The sequence below is a fragment of the Miscanthus floridulus genome, chromosome 15 (genome assembly GCF_019320115.1).
Source record: "Miscanthus floridulus cultivar M001 chromosome 15, ASM1932011v1, whole genome shotgun sequence".
In the NCBI taxonomy this organism is placed as follows: Eukaryota; Viridiplantae; Streptophyta; class Magnoliopsida; order Poales; family Poaceae; genus Miscanthus; species Miscanthus floridulus.
The window spans coordinates 59539980-59541978 of NC_089594.1; the positions used below are offsets into that span (position 1 = coordinate 59539980).

Genomic DNA, 1999 nt, shown 5'->3' on the forward strand with positions numbered 1-1999 from the left:
TTGAATACAATTTCAAATAGATTTGAATTCCTTTTGAATTTTTGGATAAAAGCCAATCATCACAATAAAAAGTATGCACCAGCATGAATGCTCAAGCATGTATCTAACTTAGAGATTGATTTTATTTTTATAGATTTACTATTTGGCCTATGTTAAATGCTCACATAAATAAAAATAAATCCGTTTAGCCAATTTAAATTTATTCAAATTTTAGGGTGTTACAATTCTACCCCCTTAAGAAAATCTCGTCCTCGAGATTAGGCTGTGCTTACTCAAATAACTGCGGGTATGTCTTTCTCAAATCATCTTTTCTTTCCCAAGTTGCCTCTGCTTCCGAATACCGATTCCACTGAACCTTGCACATCCTAATTGTTCTGCTTCTCGTAACTTTCTCAGCCATATCCAAAATCTTAATTGGAAACTCCTCATATGTCAGATCATCTTTAACAGCAAGTTCCTCTAATGGTATCTGCTCCTCAGGCACACGCAAACACTTCTTAAGTTGAGACACATGGAACACATCATGGACACCAGACAGGTTCTCAGGCAATTCTAACTGATAAACCACTTCTCCACACCTCTTCAAAACTTTAAATGGACCAACATACCATGGTGCTAGTTTACCTTTCATGTTGAACCTTTTCACACTTCTCATAGGTGATACTTTTAAATAGACATAATCTCCTTCTTCAAATACCAAGTCTCTTCTTCGATTATCTGCATAGCTCTTCTGACGGGTTTGTGCCACTCTTAGGTTCTCTCTAATCTTTCTCACCTGCTCTTCAGCGTTTCTAAGCACATCTGGTCCTAAACACTTGACTTTCACCTGTTTGATTCCAAAATAAGGGTGTTCTACACTTACGCCCATACAAAGCTTCAAACGGTGACATCTTGAGACTCTGTTGATAGCTGTTGTTGTATGAGAACTCTGCATAAGACAAACTCTTATCCCAACTAGTACCATACTGCAACGTATAGGCTCTCAACATGTCTTCTAAGATTTGATTAATTCTCTCCGTTTGCCCATCTGTCTATGGATGATATGCTGTACTAAAACTTAACTTTGTTCCTAATGAATCATGCAACTTTTGCCAAAAGGTAGAAGTAAACCGAGTTCCTCTGTCAGACACAATCTTCTTAGGAACTCCATGTAGACACACTATCCTCTCCATGTATAACTCTGCTAATTTTGCTCCTGTATAAGTCGTCTTGACAGGCAAAAAGTGAGCAACTTTAGTTAATCGATCCACAATTACCCATATCGAATCATAACCTCTCTGAGTACAGTGGTAACCCCACTATGAAATCCATACCAACTTCTTCCCACTTCCACTCAGGTATCTTCATAGGTTGCAACTAATCCTGCAGGTCGTTGATGCTCAGCTTTCACTCTCTGACAAGTATCACATATAGCAACGTACTCAGCCACATCTATCTTTAATCCATACCACCTAGTACTTTTCTTTAAGATCTAGATACATCTTAGTACTTCTAGGATGAATAGAGTAAGCTGACTCATGTGCCTCCCGTAGAATTGCATCACAAATGGCTTTCACTTCAGGCACACAGATTCTTTTCCCAAACCATAGAGTCCCATTCTCATCTATGCTGAAGCCTGGAGCTTTCCCAAGCGCTACATTACCTGCTATCTCCCTTAGTTTCTCATCCTCCAACTGACCCTTACGTATCTCAAGCCCTAGTGTAGGTGTCACTTCTATCTCCATAGCATTATAAACAATACCAAGGTTCAAGTGCTGAAGCTCTTCACATAACTCCTCTAGCACAGGCGCCATCTCAAGCTCATTGGCATATCTCTTCCTACTAAGTGCATCAGCCACAACATTTGCTTTACCAGGATGATAGTGCACCTCTAGATCATAATCCTTGATCAGTTCCAACCAACGACGTTGTCTCAAGTTCAGATCCGTCTGAGTGAATATGTACTTCAAACTCTTATGATCGGTAAAGATATCACTCTTATGCCCAATCAGATAGTGTC

At 39.5% G+C, this 1999-nt stretch overlaps 1 protein-coding gene across 1 annotated transcript; it reads right to left on the minus strand.

Annotated features, from left to right (window-relative positions):
• Positions 1-268: 268 nt before the first annotated feature.
• Positions 269-655, minus strand: LOC136507506 (uncharacterized). Its single transcript, XM_066502212.1, has one exon. The coding sequence runs from the start codon at positions 653-655 to the stop codon at positions 269-271; it is 387 nt and encodes a 128-aa protein (XP_066358309.1).
• Between the last annotated feature and the right edge of the window lie 1344 nt (positions 656-1999).

What these genes read in the sequence shown, in the direction of transcription:
- LOC136507506 (XM_066502212.1), bottom strand. Translation starts at nt 655, where the DNA reads ATGAGAAGTGTGAAAAGGTTCAACATGAAAGGTAAACTAGCACCATGG.